Genomic DNA, 15,542 nt, shown 5'->3' on the forward strand with positions numbered 1-15,542 from the left:
TTATCATGCCAATGTTTTGAGTTCTCCATGATGAAATACTTAATATAAGGGAACTGAAACTGTCAGTATCCAGACACTACTCAGTGTGCTGTATTTAGAATGTGACATGCTGACGTTACGTACACATTCTGTTCTCACAAAAGGGAACAGTCTCCTAATTGAAGTGCCACTTAATGTGGCAAAATGCCTGCTTTTCAGAAGTGTGTCATATGAGAAGCTCACTGGGGAAGAGAGAGCTTTATTGATGTATCTGCCTGTTGTGGAAGGTTTATATTCCACAGCATTCTGTAGGTACTTCTCTCCTTTCCCTTAGATAGACCAATACTTAATGACAAAACCATCTGGAGAAAATCAGCTTGACATTGCTCATGTGAAGGGCTTGACAAAATGCAGGCAGTGTTGTCCTTGGCAGCGTAGAGGTTCAGCTCTTGGTTTGGTGAGTGCCACGGAGGAAAAGCTGCAAGAGAATAACATGGCTCCTGAGGGAAAGTGTTCTTGAGGCAACCTCCTTGGGATAGAAACTTACTGAAAGTCCCTTTAGGATCAGAAACTGGAAATAATATATTTGAGTCTACATCCTTATTTTTGTCGTTTTGTTGAAAAGCAGTTTTCCATTGGCTGTGCCAGGAATCTTATTTCTTTTAAGGTTTTCCCCATCACTGTTCTGGAGTTACTAGAAGATAGGTTACATAGGAGCTGAAAACCTTTTCGGATGTTTGTCTGCAGAGTATAAATAATACAACTCTTTCAAATGCACTAGGTTGTTTTTTGAAATAGGTGATGGTTGGTGTGCCTCTTGTGCAGTTGAAGAAGGTGACAGGACCTGGCCAGTTAGTCACACAAACACCTGGGTTCCCTCTGTAGATTGGACAAGGAAGACAGGCAGGAAGCTCCTCTCTTTTCCTGTTCACCCTCTGCCTCTCTCCCTTTTTTAGTCTGTGGACTGGTTAGCCTGAGGCTTGTTGAAACAGTGTTTTGAGACATTTTTAAGAAAAGATAATTCTCTGTGTAAATCTGTATGCAAGGAATGTCCTGGCAGGTCTAAGGTCTAAGGCAGTGTTAGTTGAGAAAGAAGTAAAATGGATTCTGGGGAAAGAGGAGAAAGAAATACATTCAAAAGTATACCTACTACCCGCAGTGGCTTCAGATAGTGTGTCTCAGCTGTGCAGCATATTGTGCCAAACTTGGGTGCGAAACACCTTGGGGCCACTTTATTCTTTAAGCCTTGGGTTTGAATGGTTTTATTTTTTTAAATGCATGTATCTTTTCCCTGTACTATTGAAATCTTAGAGAATCAAGAAGAAAAAAAAATGCATCTGTAATCCTGTCCTCCTAACGAAACTACTGTTTCATATACTTCCAGCCAAATCTTTTCTTTTTTTGTAATTATTTTTATGTGCCTAGAATTAGAAAATGCTTGTGTTTTTGTCTCCCGCTTCTGTGAAATGTCTTTTATTGTGTCCTTGGAAAGCTGACTGAAGGACAGTTACTGAAGGATACCACAGTTTGACAGTTTAATTGTCACTGTAATGTGAAAAGGAACTTTGTATTGCATGCTGCTCTTCCTCAGTAGGTGACTGGCATTTGTGCACTGCTACTGTTAAGTAAGTGGTGGATGGCCTTTAAAATTATGCCAAGGATGAGAGGGATGGGGGACTGATGAGGAAATTCCTTTGTGCTTTTCAGAAATTATCCTGATTTGTAGCTTGGATTTTCCAGCTACTGCTGAAAAATTCAGGCATTTATTTATTTATTTATTTTTGTTTTCACTTAAATGAGTCCATTTCTTAATTATATTCAGATATATTTTCTATAGCAGAGTAAGATACTCATCAATCTTCATTCTGATTGACAAACACAACAAGCTAGTTCTATGGGAAATAAGAAATGGTGTCAGAAAAGTGAGAATGGCTGGCATTTTCATTGGAGAAAAGTGTTTTGGAAGAGTAGATTGATGGAGTGGTTTTGTTTTATTTTGACTGAATCAAGTAAATTCCAATATATTAAAATCACTTGTAGTTTTAATATATATAGTTTATCCTGTTAGGACAAAACTGAGAATTCATTTGTGAGTCGCAGTGTACTGAAGGTTCACCAGTTTATTTTGTTAAAGTTAGGGGAAAAAATTTAAGTTTATGGGTATTTAGCTAAGTGAGCTGTAATGCTCAGGAATGTGTATAGGAGAGAGGAAGGTCATGCAAATTGGGTGCATCCTCATGAGAATTTTTAACTTCAAATATGTATCATGTGTTAGAAGGTTAGTTAGATGGTCTTTGTCATCCTTGCTATTTAATCCTGGAGGGTTAATTTTCCCTCTGTCATGAAAATAGGTCTATGATACTGACAACAATAATGGACTCATGAATCCAGCTTTAATCATTGGCCCACGTCAGCTTTGTTTGTCGCTGTATCTGGTAGCCCCTGTAGTACCTAGTACCGGGCAATAGCAGGCGCTCAGACATTCGCTGCGTGGACAGTGCTGATTATCATTGTTAGTTGCGGTATAATAAACCTTCATTTGCTCTTTTATGTGGTAATGGTTTAATTGGAATTGTTTCTTAAATTACACAAAAGAGGCAAGGTACTTTTCTAACTTTAAGGCACTATATTAAAATGTTTTTGAATGTGTTCTTTCAAAGGTTTAAGCTGAATGACTTTTCTGAAAAATTTATTTTTTTGCTGTGGAACAGAAATAGATTTTAGAAATAGCTGTAGTAATTTTAAATAAGTAAAAATTAATGTTGACTGCAGTTTTCTGAGGCTAACACATTCTCATAGTTTGCCATAGGTGGTATAGTAAAAAGAGTTGGGAGATTCGGGGATTAGTACAAATTTAAATATTCTAAAAATTATTGGAATAATTTGAAAATGAGAGAATATAGTTGATGAATAAATTTATATGTAAATACATAAGTATAACTTCTCTCTGTTAAAAGTGAATGTAATATTAATGTACGTTAAAACTGCACAGAGAAAAACATCCTAAATTATTGTTTCTTTTTATTTCAGGGCTGGAAACAGACTGAAATCATTGTTTAGAGTTCAAAGAAGATCAGGAAGACAAGATGGGGACTCCTGGCTCTGGAAGGAAAAGAACACCTATGAAGGACCGGTTTTCTGCAGAAGATGAAGCTTTGAGTAACATCGCCAGAGAGGTGTGTGTGCAAACCCCTGTCAACACTGACATGTACAGATGAGAATGTTGTAAAACGCTCAGGTCAGAGGTATATAGGCATTCATTCACTGAGCTAGTTTCAGAATGTTTACTGCCAATAACACGTATTTGGCTTCTAAAATACTGTATTAGAATAAAATATAGTTGCCATCTCTTTACTTGGATATCTGCTCAACCCATTTAAAATTAATTTTTCATTTTATTTTTGTGGATTATTTGAGTTCCAGGTACTTGTCCTAATATATTGAAATTTATAATTAATCTTCATCATTGAAATTTAAGGTAATTAGAATCATGAAGATATGATAGCTATATTATAGATGCTTCATGGGCTGTGTACAGTCAATATATTCCAGGAGGCTCTGGGTAAATGTTGACAGAAACAACCCTTGTTTGGTATCTGCTTAGATTCAGTGTCTTAGCTGTTTTTTAAATATTGCAGTGGAATTTGTCTGTTTAACTTTTAGCTAGTGACAGGGCTTCTGGAGCATTTTTGCTTTAGTTTGTTGACAACTCAGAAAAAGAAAAAAAAAGGAAAGGGGTGTCACCTGTCGAATCACTGGCAACATTTCCTATTGCACCTTGGAAATGTAAGGTAACTGCTGGCTGTGATTTCTTTGTCAGGTGCCAACTTTGTTTCAGGCTCTATCTGTAGCTGCAGACCTGACTATAAACTAATCTGATACAAGAATTGCTTAGAGTACTGTATAATTAAATCTCTCTCTCTCTTTTTTTTTTGTTTTTTTTGGTGAGTATTATTCCTTCATCATTTCCTCTTTGTTATTCTTAGTAAATAATTCATTTAGAGCTAGTGCCGTTTCCTTTTGACATATTACACAGTCTTTTTTGGCCCAGCTCATTGTTACATTTTTCCTTTTGTAAACTAGTCAATTAGCTTTTGAGTTAGAAGTCAAATTTTGTAGGATATTTGAGGCAAAGAAAAGCCATCTAAAAACTGATGACAAAACTTATATTACTTTAACAAAATTCAAACAGTGAGATATTTTTAGATAAAAAGGTAAAGGATATTTAAAAATGAAATAAAATAGCTGTTACTTTACAACAATATTAAGTATTTGCATGAATGAAGTATTTTGGAAGCCACATAGTTTTAGTTGAAAATCGAAAATACTCAAAATGTTTACTTCCAAAATTGGAGGGATATACCCAGATTTCTGTAAGGGGAGAGAATACCAGTACCTTCTAGGCTATTTTTGTACTGTCATTAAGTATTTGAATTCTTTTTTTAGAGTATGTTGCTTCATTTACAAAATTGAGTAGCATTCTAATACCCGACACTTAAGTATTTACTATGTGACAAATACTATTTTGAGTATTTAAAATGCATTAATTAATTTAATCCTCACAAAATCCTGAGGTTGGTTTTATAATTATCTTCACTTTACAGATGAAGAAACCATTGCACAGAAAAGTTGAGTAACTTCCTTAAGGTCACATAGCGAGGAAACAGCAGAGCTTAGACTCTGACAAATGCGCTCTGGCTCCAAACACTCAGCATTTCACCACTCCCTCTGGTATCTGTTTCTGAATTGCCTCTGACTCCTTCATTAAAAGCTTGTTTTTCTACAACTTTTCGTGATTTCGAAAGAACTTTCATATCTTGGTTCTCATAATAACCTTATGAGTTAGGTAGGGATAGGTATTACTATTAGCCTTACTTACAGATGAGGAAACAGATGAAGTTGAGAGATAAATGTCAAAAAGGTTGTTTCCATATCTTGGCTATTGTAAATAATGCGGCAGTGAACCTGGTGGTGTATATATCTTTTCAAGTTAGTGTTTTTGTTTTCATTGGATAAATACTCAGAAACGGAATTGCGGGGCCATAGGGGAGTTCCATTATGTTTTATTTTCTTTCTTTCTTTCAGTTGTTTGTTCATTTATTCCTCACTTGAGGATTTGATTTTAGAGAGAGGATTCGGGAGGAGAGGGGGGTGGGGAAGGAGCATGGAAGTGAGAGAGAAACACCAATTGGTTGCCTTTCATATGCGCCCAGACTGGGGTTCAACCTGCAGCCTAGATATGTGCCCCAACCAGGAAGCAAACCGGCAACCTCTTGGTGTACCAGACGATGCTTCAACCAACCGAGCCACCTGGCCAGGGAGTTCTATTTTAATTATGTGCGGAACCTGTATACTGTTTTCCATAGTGGCTGCACCAGTTTTTATTTTCACCAGTTGCTCACAATCGTTTTCTTTTCTCTACATCCTTGCCACCACCTGTTACTTCTTGTCCATTTGATGACAGCCATTCTAAAAGGTGTGAGGTGATAGCTCATTGTGGCTTTGATTTGCATTTTCAACTCATTGTGGCTTTGGTTTGCACTTTCCTGGTGGTCAGTGATGTTGAGCACCTTTTCATGGATCTGCTGGCTGTCAGTATGTCTTCTTTGGAAAAATGTTTATTCAGATCCTTTGCCCAATTTGTAATTGGGTTGTTTGTTTTCTGAGTTGTATGAGTTCTTTATATATTTGGATGTTAACCCCTTATCAGGTATATGTATGGTTTGCAAATATTTTCTCCCATTCCATAGATGGCCTTTTCATTTTGTCGATGCTTCCCTTTGTGTGCAGAAGCTTTTAGTTTGCTGTCGTCTACTTTTTTGTTTTTGCTTTTGTTGCCTTTGCTTTTGGTGTCAAATCCAAAGAATCATCACCAAGTTTGATATGAAGGAGCTTACTGCTTTTATTTCCTTCTAAGAGTTTTATGGTTTTTTCTTATTCAATAACTATAGCATACACAGTTACTATATTATTACCGACTATGGTCCCTACGCTGTACTTTACATCCCCATGACTATTTATAACTTCCAATCTGGGCTCCTCAACCCTTCACCTTTTTCACCCAGTCCCACAACCCCCTCCTTCTGGCAGCCATCATTCTGTGCACTGTGTCTGTGAGTCTGTTTCGGTAGTTTGTTGTTTATATTGTTCTTTAGATTCCACATAGAAGTGAAATTGTGTGGTATTTGTCTTCCGCTGACCGACTTACTTCCCTTAGCATAATAACCTAGTCTAGGCCCATCCATCTTGTCGCAGATGGTAAGATTTTGTTCTCTTAAATGGCCAAGCAATATCCCATTGTAAGTATCACCACCGCCTTTTTACCCACTCATCTGTTGATGGACACTTGGGCTGCTTCCATAGCTTGGCTATTGCAAATAACACTGTAATGAACATAGGGGGGCGTATATTCTTCCAATTTAGTGTTTTGGGTTCCTTCACATAACATCCAGAAGTGGAGTCGCTGGGTCATAAGGCATTTCTCTTTTTAATTTTTTGAGGAACCTCCATACTGTTTCCACAGTGGCTGCACCAGTCTGCATTCCCACCAGCGGTGCATGAGGGTTCCCCTTTCTGCACATCCTCGAGATGCTGTTGTTTTTTGATTTATTGATGATGGCCATTCTGACAGGTGTGAAGTATATCTCATTGTAGTTTTAATTTGCATTTCTCTAGTGATAGTGACTTTGAGCATCTTTTCATATGTCTTTGGCCATCTGTATGTCCTCTTTGGAGAGCGCCTATTTAGAACCTTTGCACATTTTTTTAATTGGGTTGTTTGTTTGTTTTGATATTGAGTTGTATGAGCTCTTTATAAATTTTGGATATTAAACTGTTATCAGATGTATCAGTGGTGAATATGTTCTCTCATTCAGTGGGTTGTCTTTTTGTTTTGTCGATGGTGTCCTTTGCCGTGCAAAACTGTTTAGTCTGATATAGTCCCATCTGTTTACTTTTTCTTTTGTTTCTTTTGCCTGAGAAGATATATCAAAAATATTACTAAGAGAAATATCTGAGATATTACTGTATATTTCTTCTAGGATTTTTATGGTATCAAGTCTTACATTTAAGTCTTTAATCCATTTGCATTTATTTTTGTGCCTGGTGGAAGAAGGTGTCTAGTTTCATTTTTTTTTTGCATGTGTCCAGTTTTCCCAGCACCATTTATTGAAGATACTCTCTTTACCCCATTGTATGTTCTTGCCTCCTTTGTCAAATATTAATTGACCATACAGGCATGGGTTTATTTCTGGGCTCTCTGTTCTGTTCCATTGATCTACAGACTTGTCTGTTTTTATACCAGTACTTTGCTGTTTGTTCTTCTTTCTCAAGATTGCAGTGGTCAGTGGGGCGTCTTTTGTGGTTCCATATACATTTTTGGAATATTTGTTCTAGATCTTTGAAATATGCCATTGGAATCTTGATAGGAATTATGTTGAATCTAAAGATTACTTTGGGTAGTATGGACCTTTTATTGATGTTAATTCTTCCTATCCATGAACATGGTATATGTTTCCACTTATTTGTGTCTTCTTCAGTTACTTTCATGAGTGTCTTATAATTTTCTGAGTAGTTATGTCTTTTATGTCCTTGGTTAAGTTTATTGCTAGCTTTTTTTTTATAATGCAGTCGTAAATAGGATTGATTTTCTTAATTTCCCTTTCTGATAGTTCATTATTGATGTATAAAAATGCACTCTAGTTCTGGACATATATTTTGTATCCTGCTATTGTACTTAATTTATTTATAAATTAAGTTTTTGGTGGAATCTTTGGGGGGGATGGCCTTCTCCTAGAGCCATGCAACTCAGTCTGTTCCAGATAGTGCCTGGGTCTCTTGGAGAGTCCAAGCTGGGCAGGGAAGCACTGCAGGGACCCTGGAGGGTAGAGCTAGAGGATCCGGGGTGAGTGGGAGGCACTGGCTGGGCTTGTGGGAAGTTGTGGGGAAAGGCCCTTGCCCCAGAGTCACACAACTCAGTCTGTCCTGGTTTCTGCCTGAACCTCCTTGAATGCTTCGTCTTGGCAGGCTGGTCTGCTGGGAGTCGGGAGGGTGGGGCTGCTGGGTCTTTGTGTGGGAGGGGTGCTGATCAGCTCACGGCAAGGTGGGGGAAATGGCCCCCACTTAGAGCCACACAGCTGAGTCACTGACATCCTCTCAGTCCCTCTGGACCTCTTCATCCTGGGCCCAGGCAGTTGACTCCTCGGCAGGGTGTGAGTTCCACAGGATCGGTTGCCCAGGAGTCCGGTTGCCCAGGAGTCCGGAGGATTGGGCTACTGTGTTCCCCTAGGCCAGGGGTGTCAAACTCACTTTCACTGGGGGGCCACATCAGCCTCCTGGTTGCCTTCAGAAAGCTGAATGTAATTTAAGACTGTATAAATGTAACTACTCCTTAACAGTTAAGTGAGAGCTCAGTGCTGCCACGGGTAGAAATAAGGTCCCAGGCCAGATAAAACAAGGTGGTGGGCTGGGTTTGTCCTGTGGGCCTTGTGTTTGCCACCTGTGCCCTAGGCGGATGCCCTGTGGAAGGGGGTGCTCCACCCAAGATAAATGGTGTCTGTGGTGTGGGAGAAGGACTCAGCACAGTGATGCTGGCAGTTGTCCATTTAGCTCTCTTCCTGGAGCCACAAACTCCAGTCTCTCCCCACATGGCTCTACTCCGCTTTGCCCTCCCTCTGCTGGAGACCAGGGTGAGTGGCTGCAAATGCGATTTTGTGTACTAGCCCTGCAAGAGGGTGCCTGGGTCTCTAGCTGACTCCTGGCTCTCTCCCTGACTGACAGAACCCCTGCTGATTTGCACAGCCAGAGGTCTGTGAGCTCCTCTTCCTGGCTCTGGTGCTCTGGGCCGGGGAGCCCAGTGTACAGTTGAGACCCCTTGCTCCTAAGGGGAACCATTGTAGCTGAGATATCCTTCCAGATTCTTAGCTGCTGCCTGTGGGAGTAGGGCCAGCCCTCTCATGTCTCCACCCTTCCTGCCCGGCTTGATGTGGCTTCTGTAAATCCTTGGTTGTAAGACTTCTGTTCAGCTAGTCTTCAGTTGGTTATTGAGATTGATTGGTCTGTATATTAGTTATAATTCCATTTGGGCCCTGGGAGGAGGTGAATGTAACTTCCACCCACTCTGGAACCATCTTGGACCTCTTTTGCTTAATTTTTGACCTGATGATTGAAGAGTCCTTCCAGCTCTAAAATTCTGTTTTCTTTCAAGGTCCAGGATCCAAAGAAAATTCATGCTCATAATGCACAGTTCTTTTAAATCTAAAGAGTCACTGACAGGCATAGAAATTGATAATCTTTTACAGAGATCGGAGTCTAGTAAATAGTGTTCAGAGACTTTTATGTTGAGCAGCATTTACATGTGTACCTATTCAGTGCTTAAACCTCCTTGTAAGAATAAGGAAGAAAGGAAGCTCTGTGGCTGTTTAACATTTGTGGCCACTAGAAGTTTGGCATTTCGTTTTTAAAAATAGCTTTATTGAGATATAATTCATATAACATAATTTACCCATTTGAAGTATGTAATTCAAATATACCAATGGTTTTTGGTATGTCACATTATTAATTTTTTAAATTTGTTAAAATGTATATAACAAGATTTGCCATTTTAACCATTTTGAAGTCTACAGTGTAGTGGCATTAATTGTATTCACTCTGTTGTGTAACCATCACCACTGTCTGTTTCTAAAATCTTTTCATCACCCCACTCAGAAATTATGTTACCATTAAGCAATAACTTCCCACTTCCCTTTCCCAGCCCCTGGTAACTTTTAATCTACTTTATGTCTCTTGCCTTTGACTATTCTAGATATTTCACATACGTGGAATTTTACAGTATTTGTCCATTTCTGTCTGGCTTACTTTACCTAGCATCATGTCTTCAAGGTCTCTCCACATTCTAGCATGTATCAGAACTTCTTGCCTCCCCCTACCCCTGTTAAATGACTTCATTCCTTTAAATGGCTGAATAATATTTCATTGTATGTATGTCCTGCATCTTGTTTATCCATTTATTTGTTAATGGAAACTTGATTAGATTTCATTTTGTTGTCTAAAGAGGTAATAGCCACTCCAGGCATCTAGTGATGAGAAGCAAAAATGCGTTGTTTTTGGTTATGGACTAGCAGCCTGAAAAGGATATAGAGGGAAGAACTGTGCTTCGTTTAAAAGACACTGTTCCAGGGGGAGGCAGGACTGTGTGTGTTTACGGGTGTATAGTTTTATTTTTTTATTTTATTTATTTATTTATTTTAGATTATTTATTTATTTATTTTTAGGGAGGGAAGGGAGGAGGGAGAGAGAGAGAGAGAGAAAGGGAGAGAGGGAGAGAGGGAGAGAAACATCAGTGTGCAGTTGCTGGGGGTTATGGCCTGCAACCCAGGAATGTACCCTGACTGGGAATCGAACCTGGGACACTTTGGTTCCGAGCTCGTGCTCAATCCACTGAGCTACACCAGCCAGGAATTTTATTTATTTTTAAAGATTTTATTTATTTATTTTCAGAGAGGGAAGGGAGGGAGAAAGAGAAAGAGAGAGAAACATCAATGTGCGGTTGCTGGGGGTCATGGCCTGCAACCCAGACTTGTACCCTGACTGGGAATTGAACCTGTGACACTTTGGTTTGCGGCCTGCACTCAATCCATGGGTGTATAGTTTTAAAGGACTTCGGGACTTAAAAACAGAATTCTGCCATTATTCTGGACATGTATGACTTTTGAATAAATAATTCCTTTTCATAAGAAAAACCTACTGTCCATTGTTGTTGTTTAATGGAATGATAATTGTAATCGCTTGATAGAGCTGACAATCCCATAGTTATTTTGTTTTTTTATTTGAATAATGTGTTCATTTTTAGGCCATGGCAAATTAAGGATGAAAAACTTATCACAAGGACAGCAGCTTTTAAAAATGCAAAGAATTATCATAATCAGCAATAATTAAGAGCATTAATACCATCTTTCATTTGGGAGTGGAGTTTTAACAAAACATGACTCTCGAATGTCATTCGTCCAGTACTTGTTTACTGAGCGTCTGCTCCTCACAGGTGTGTTAGGTACAGAGGATATGGGATGCGCAGGAAATAACACGGTCATTTCCCTTATGTAGCTTAGATTCTAGAGAAGATAATAAACACTAAGCAAGTGATTACCTCATGCACTAATTTTTCAATTTTCAGTTCCTTTTTTCCTTCAAAATTAATGTTTGCATTTAGTATGGTGATTTCTTTTCTGAAATTGAAAGCTGTGATTGTCGGTGTGTGTCATAATTAGTGGCATTCTTAGAAATGAGAGAACATGGTACTGTATTTAGTTACAACTGTGCTAAGCGCTTCGAGAGAACAGTGAACGGTTTCATTACAGGGTGTGAGGCAGGGGGAGCTTCCCTGAGCAAGCCCCCTTTCCCCTGAGTTTTGGAGGATGAGTAGAATTCTTTAGGGGAAAGGGAGTTGTCACATGTTGGGAAGAGCTTTCCAGTCAGAAGACTGACAAGCTTTTGAGGCTGAAAGAGCACTGAGAATTCAAAGATTAACAAAAATAACACCTAACATTGCCGAGCTCTTGTTACGTACCAGGCACCGCTCTAAGTACGTTAAATGCATTTAATCCTCACCCTGGCTCGGTTTTGGCTTGTGCATCTGGGTAGACAGAGTGGGGAGAAGGCTTGGGGAGGGAGACCGTGAATTTCTGTTGGCATTGGTTCAGGTGCCCACGAGGCCCCGAAGTGGTGGAGACTTTGAAGAGGCAGGTTGGGGGTATAGAGCGAGGAGTCAAAGGAGAGGTCTTGGGTGAAGATGACCCTTTGAGACTGTCAGCATGCAGAAGGTAAATTAAATCAAGAGTGTGGGTGAGGTTGTCTAGGGAGAAAGTATGGAGTTGAAGGGAATCAGTCCTCAGGCTGAGCCTTAAAGAGATCTAAGATTTCAAAGTCAAGCCTCAAGTCTTCCTTAATTCTGATACTTTTTTGATCATTGTATGTGTTTGGTTCAGATTGTTCTGTGTAAATTGAATTTGTCTGAAAAAGTAACTCCATAGGAGGCAGAATTACTCTTACTTAAAATAACTTTTTTTGCCTACTGGTGTAACTCAGTGGGTTGGGGACTGCCCCCAAAACCGAAAGGGTTGATTCCCCATCAGGGCACATGCCTGGGTTGAGGGTCAGGTCCTCAGTAGCAGGTGCATGAGAGGCAACCAATTCTTTTGCACATTGATGCTTCTCTCCCTCTCTTTCTCCTTCCCTTCCCCAATCTCTAAAAAATAAATCAATAAAATCTTAAAAAAAAAACAAGACCTTTTGCCTTGGCTGGTGTGACTCAGTGGATTGAGTGCTGGTCTGTGAACCAAAAGGTCACCAGTTCAATTCCCAGTCTGGACACATGCCTGTTTGCAGGTTGGGTCCCCCCAGTTGGGGGTGCATGAGCGGCAACCACACACTGATGTTTGCTCCCTGTCTTTCTCCCTCACTTCCCCTCTCTCTAAAAATAAATAAATATAATCTTTTAAAAACAACCAAACAAAACCTTTTTTTTTTTTTTAGTCCTCACCCAAGGATATATGTATTGACTTTAGAGAGAGTGTGGGGGAGAGAGAGAGAGAGAATCATTGATGTGGGGGAGAAGCATCAATCAGTTGCCTCTGTACGCACTGGGAACCCGCATCCTAGGTATATGCCCTGACCAAGAGTCAAACCCACAGCCTATCAGTGTGTGGGACAGCGCTCCAGCCAACTGAACCACACTGGCCAGGGCATAAAACACCTTTAACTGTTCAGTGATGGTATACAAAAATTTATAAGAAATTATGAAATCGGAGTTATTTTTTCAGAATAATAAAAAGTGAATATTTTTTTCCACTTCTCCCCAGTTTTAAGAAAATCAAAATTCTCCCACTTACCTCTTTTATTAGACAAATCGTTTGAAAGAGTAAATCCAAGTTGTTCTGTAGTCATTTGGGATTTCTCCTGTTGGCATTAGTGCATGATTGTAGCCAGTTCCCATCAAGGACAGACCCCTCTCCATTTTCTTCCCCCATTTACTCACTGGAACTAAGGCAATGGAGGCTGGGAGGTGTGGCTGGGGCAGCACTCTGTTCCAGCCGCCTCCCCCCTGCCCCCAGGCCCAGCCTGGGCCTGACTCTGTGATGGCCGGTGTTACTCTCAGGCTCTCTCTGTTCCTTGATTTGCTCCTCTAACCAGAATTAAGGGAGGATTATTGAACCCTAAGACTTAGTTTCGTATCAGTGTTATTGAAAAAATATTTGGTATAATCACTGCCATAATCTTTATCATTCCTGTGGCTTACAGGAATTTGGATTTAAAAAATTCTAATAGCACAATGTCACTAACCTACATGTAAAGACAATACTGGCAACACCTTTCATCTCAGTACATCTGCTAAAACCGATTCACATTTTCTCCTGTGGTTAGATACGTCATCACAGATTCAGAGTTTCAGTTTTCTTGTGCTGTCTTTTTACTAGGTTCTTTTTAGACCTCAGTAGTAAAGTCTGCAATCTTAAGTTTCCTCACTCATTGCAAAAGAATATTTTGCTGTCAAAAGGTCTTTGAATATAAGGCAGATATAGTTGTTTGACATCAGAAGAAAATGGGTTAAAAATCTCTCAATTTTTATCTTAATACATGTTGGTGCTTATGCTCAGAAAAATTTAAATATTTGGTCTTCACCTATCAAAAGCTTTAAGAAAGGTGGCTAAACATAATTACCTTGTAAGATCGAAGGGAAATGGTACCTAAGATTTTCTACTAAAGGGATGTTGCTAGGAAATCGAGTGATGATTTTTGTTTGTTAGTTTGGAAACCATAGCAACACAATAAATATTATGTCTCTTAATTTGTCTTTCAGGGTTCTTTGGGCATGAGTGCCATGGAAGAATAAACAAAATTAAACAGTAAACTCTGAGTCTTAGCTACTTAAATGAGTCATTTTCCTTGAATGTCTCACGTTCCTAGAATTTTGTAGTTCAGATTTGCTGAAGTGAAAGTGTGGCCCGTGGTGGTCCGGATTACCCCCGTCTCTGTTGTGCACGCCAGCTGCGTGGGTTCCCAGTGTGTGTGCGTGCGTGCGGGCTGGCAGCTGCAGACTCAGTTCAGGTCGGTGCGTCTGTCAGATTATGACAACTTAACTTGTCTCTCAGTAACGCTGTCACGTGATCACAGTAGGGCAAACGTTTTCATGCTAGAGGTTTTCCTTTTTATAAAGGCATTTGAGTGTGCATTTTCATGTATTACTCTTTCTGGAAAATATTAAATGCCAGACAGTTTTGGTAATAAGTAGCCACGAGTCCACCACCCAGCACTAACTGACGTCAACGTTTTGTGACAGTTGGTTCTGATGTTTTCTTCAAAAAGACAGGCAGGAAGGGGAAAGAAGACATTACAGACCAAGTTTAGGGCCCTTTGTTTCACTGTGTACCACCCCAGGCCTGTTACCCACCACACCAGGGGACTGCTTTAATAAAATAATAAGATGTGCTTCCTGTCCATGTTCTAAAAGTTCTGATACCCATCTCAGTTGTTTTATGGCTTTTTGTGTATTGTTTCCTAAGCGCACTCTACAGGCACAGGGGTGTGAGACAACTAGAACTGTGTGAGAAAGTGCCAGAATAATAGCTCAGTATGGATGGAGAGAGGTTGGGGCGTGGGAAACTCAGCCCCAGTGGTTAAGAGCCAGTTGGAATAGGACGGTGGAGAAAAGCCTGGGTAGGATGCAGACTACCAGTGTTACCCAGGGAGGGAACATAGAGTGAAAAAGGTGAGATCAAGCCTGGAAGCTTTGGTTATATTAAAATTGCAGGAGCTAACAGAAAAAAATGAACCTGGGAGTGATTCTGAGGAAGAGAGGTTAGAGAGTCAAAAGGGAAACCAGGGGAGACTAGTATTGTGGAAAGCCAAGAGCTGATATTTTTAAGTAGGAATTGAGTGGTCAGTGATGTTGGAAGTCCAGAAAGGACAAGTGAGATGAGAGTGATTTTACTGGGTTTGGTAGTTAGGGGTCATTAGTGACTTTTTTGCACGAGCAATTTCAGCAGTGATTTCGGAGGAAGCCAGAATGCTTTGATGAGAACGGGCAGTGAGGAAGGAGGTGCTAGAAAAGTTGGCTATAAAGAGAAGACAAGGTAGAATTTAACCGGGATGGAATTTTTTGTTTGTTGTTTAGAGATGGGAGAGGCTCTGCTTAAGGGCATCAGCTGCGGAGACATAAGAAAATAAGCACTTACAGTTTTTGGTAAGGAATTATAAAACTTCATCAATTAAAAAATGGTGGGAGAGTCTTTGAACCTACTTGTGATGAGAAGAACAAACCAATTGAGGGAGAAAGTGGAGACAGAAGAGAGATCAGATACCTGGGGCAAAGATTAGATACCTGGGGCAAAGTCTCTGGGGAGGATGGAGTTTTCTAAGTTATATATAACAATATAACTTATATTGTTATATAAGAACTTATATTGTTATATATAACTTAAAATTAATTCTCTTGCTTTGAATCTTAGGATAATGGAATCAAACTTAAAAAAAAAAAACAAACCAGCTTGGGCTGGCGTGGCTTAGTGGAT

The 15,542-nt window shown here is 39.7% G+C and overlaps 1 protein-coding gene across 16 annotated transcripts in view; it reads left to right on the plus strand.

Moving 5' to 3' along the window:
- LRRFIP2 (LRR binding FLII interacting protein 2) overlaps positions 1-15,542 on the plus strand; it is a 105,211-nt gene that overhangs the window by 16,970 nt on the left and 72,699 nt on the right. For all 16 annotated transcript variants that reach the window (XM_028518492.2, XM_028518491.2, XM_028518488.2 and 13 more), the window contains exon 2: positions 3,010-3,155. In XM_028518492.2, coding sequence (XP_028374293.1) covers positions 3,066-3,155 — 90 coding nt within the window. In that variant the 5' untranslated portion in view covers positions 3,010-3,065. The remainder of the gene's footprint in view (positions 1-3,009; positions 3,156-15,542) is intronic.

The sequence above is a fragment of the Phyllostomus discolor genome, chromosome 7, assembly GCF_004126475.2.
Source record: "Phyllostomus discolor isolate MPI-MPIP mPhyDis1 chromosome 7, mPhyDis1.pri.v3, whole genome shotgun sequence".
Lineage (NCBI taxonomy): Eukaryota > Metazoa > Chordata > Mammalia > Chiroptera > Phyllostomidae > Phyllostomus > Phyllostomus discolor.